Source organism: Octopus bimaculoides, chromosome 7, assembly GCF_001194135.2.
Source record: "Octopus bimaculoides isolate UCB-OBI-ISO-001 chromosome 7, ASM119413v2, whole genome shotgun sequence".
Lineage (NCBI taxonomy): Eukaryota > Metazoa > Mollusca > Cephalopoda > Octopoda > Octopodidae > Octopus > Octopus bimaculoides.
In genome coordinates this window covers 94621821-94624195 of record NC_068987.1, presented here as the reverse complement: position 1 = coordinate 94624195, position 2375 = coordinate 94621821, and the positions used below count along the sequence as shown (strand labels likewise).

Sequence of the window (2375 nt, the reverse complement as noted above, 5' to 3'; positions counted from 1 at the left end):
ATATATATATATATATATATATATATATATATACATGCATGTATATATACCATATACATATATGCACATGTAACATCCATATACATATGTAGACATGTGTACATTCCTGTACAGATCGTGGCACTCTGTCGGTTACGATGACAAGGGTTCCAGTTGATCTGATTGACAAAACAGCCTGCTTGAGAAATTAATGAGCAAGTGGTTGAGTACTCCACAGACACGTGTACCCTCAACATAGTTCTTGGGGAGATTCAGCGTGTGACACAGAGTGTGACAAAGCTGGCCCTTTGAAATACAGATACAACAGAAACAGGAAGAAAGAGTGAGAGAAAGTTGTGGTGAATGAGTACAGCAGGGTTTGCCACCATCCCCTGCTGGAACCTCATAGAGCTTTAGGTGTTTTTGCGCAATAAACACTCACAACGCCTGATCTGGGAATGGAAACCATGATCCCACAACCACGAGTCCACTGCCCTAACTACTGGGCCATTGCGCCTCCACTCTCGTACAGATATACATACACACACACATACAGGAAGCGGTAGAGGCATGAATTTATGATTTAGAAGACCAATGCCAGATTCATGTAATTTCAGGATCAGTATCATTGTGTGGCACTTTGGGTCAGTGTGTTTGGGTCAATAGCCTGAGGGTGACTAATACCTTCTGAGTGACTTTGCTATATGGAAACAACATGACGACCATCATATGTCTTATAATGGTTATCCTCATTCTAGCATTCATTTTTCTAACATGTTTACATGTAAGAAAAATGACATTTGGTGGGGCAGATTTTCTATGTTCAGATGCCCTCTTTGTAAACAGCTCCCACCTGCTTCCAAGTGACCATGGGTCAGACAAATTTTCATGAAAGATTGGAAACAAACTATACTTTATGTATGGCAGTGACACTTATATACAATTATCAGGTAATCTCAAAACAAGATGATACAAACATACATACATGCACACACACACACACAAGCGCATATACATATATACACATATATAGACAGGGTTCTTTCAGATTCTATCCACCAAATGTAGTCATAAGGCTTTGTTCAGCTCAGAGCAATAAAAGAAGACACTTGTGCAAGGTGACAAGCAGTGTAACTGAACTTGAAACCATGTGGTTGGAAATTAAAACCTTTTAACCGCACCACCATACCTGCACTTACATATATGTGCATGTTTGTGCCAATGTGTATGTGTGTGTGTAAATTTGTATGAACATTATTTCACTTGTCACTGTTTAGGTGAAACAATGGTGGTGGTCACATTCTTTGTAAAAAATTGCAACCAGTCACTTTGTGCTTTTCAAGACCTGTGGAATAGAAAAAAATCCCTTCCTTGAAAAACTGATATGGGTTGGTGACAGGAAGAGCATCTGCATGAATCCTACCTCAAATCAATTCCCATTCAAGCTATGCTGGTACAGAAAACCAATGTTAAACAGATGATGCACACACGCATGTGTGTGTGTGTGTGTATGTGTGTGTCCAGTGCATATGTATTTGTGTGTGCACATGCAAGCAATTTCGTATTTGCAATATGTAAAATAATTTTTTTCAGATAGAAAAATAAAAATTGTACGCATAAATTTTTTCTTTTTTTTCCTACTTACCTAAGCCAGACAATTTTTTGTCATGGTGTGCGATTTTAACTTCCTCATAGGGACGAAGGTTATCATCCGAGTGAAAATCTTCATCTGAAGAGCTGTAAGTTCTGCTTCCCGAATTTTTGGCTCGGCGTGCCCTGTGAGTTCGAGACTCCCTATTTTTACTCTTAGAATTGCCATCCATTATGAAATAGTAATATTATCTCTTGGTTGGTTTCATTTGTAGATTTTTTTAATTCATATCCGACTTGGTAATTAATTGTCGGTTGCAAATCACAGCTCTGTGGAAAGAAGGGAGAATGTTGATAAATAAGCATACATTTGCATAATGCTGGAGAGAGATGGGAACAATACAAAATAGTAAGGAGGTATCAATTCCAAAGAATTCAGTGTAACATACTTTAGACACTCACCATAAAATTTTCTAATCTTTTTTTCGGAATCACAAAAGTCTGAGAGTCATAGAACAAACCCAGGACTCATAGCCATGAGTGGCGTAAGTGGTTATGGATGAAAGATGATGATGATCATAATAATAATAATAATAATAATAATAATAATAATAATAATAATAATAATAGTTTCAAATTTTGGGTGCAAGGCCAACAGTTTTTTAAGGGTAGGGAAAAGTTTTATTATATTGATTGGTACTTATTTCATTAACCCTCAAAAGGATGAAAGTTTGAGTCAATCTTGGTGGAATTTGAACTCAGAACATAAAGAGAGACAAAATGCAACTGAGCAGAAGAAAAAGAAC

General features: G+C 37.1%; 1 protein-coding gene across 12 annotated transcripts in view; it reads right to left on the bottom strand.

The window, feature by feature from the left end:
- The window catches only part of LOC106883309 (teneurin-m), a 487309-nt gene that overhangs the window by 295151 nt on the left and 189783 nt on the right, over positions 1-2375 (bottom strand). For all 12 annotated transcript variants that reach the window (XM_052969805.1, XM_052969800.1, XM_052969804.1 and 9 more), the window contains one exon: positions 1625-1899. In XM_052969805.1, coding sequence (XP_052825765.1) covers positions 1625-1802 — 178 coding nt within the window. In that variant the 5' untranslated portion in view covers positions 1803-1899. The remainder of the gene's footprint in view (positions 1-1624; positions 1900-2375) is intronic.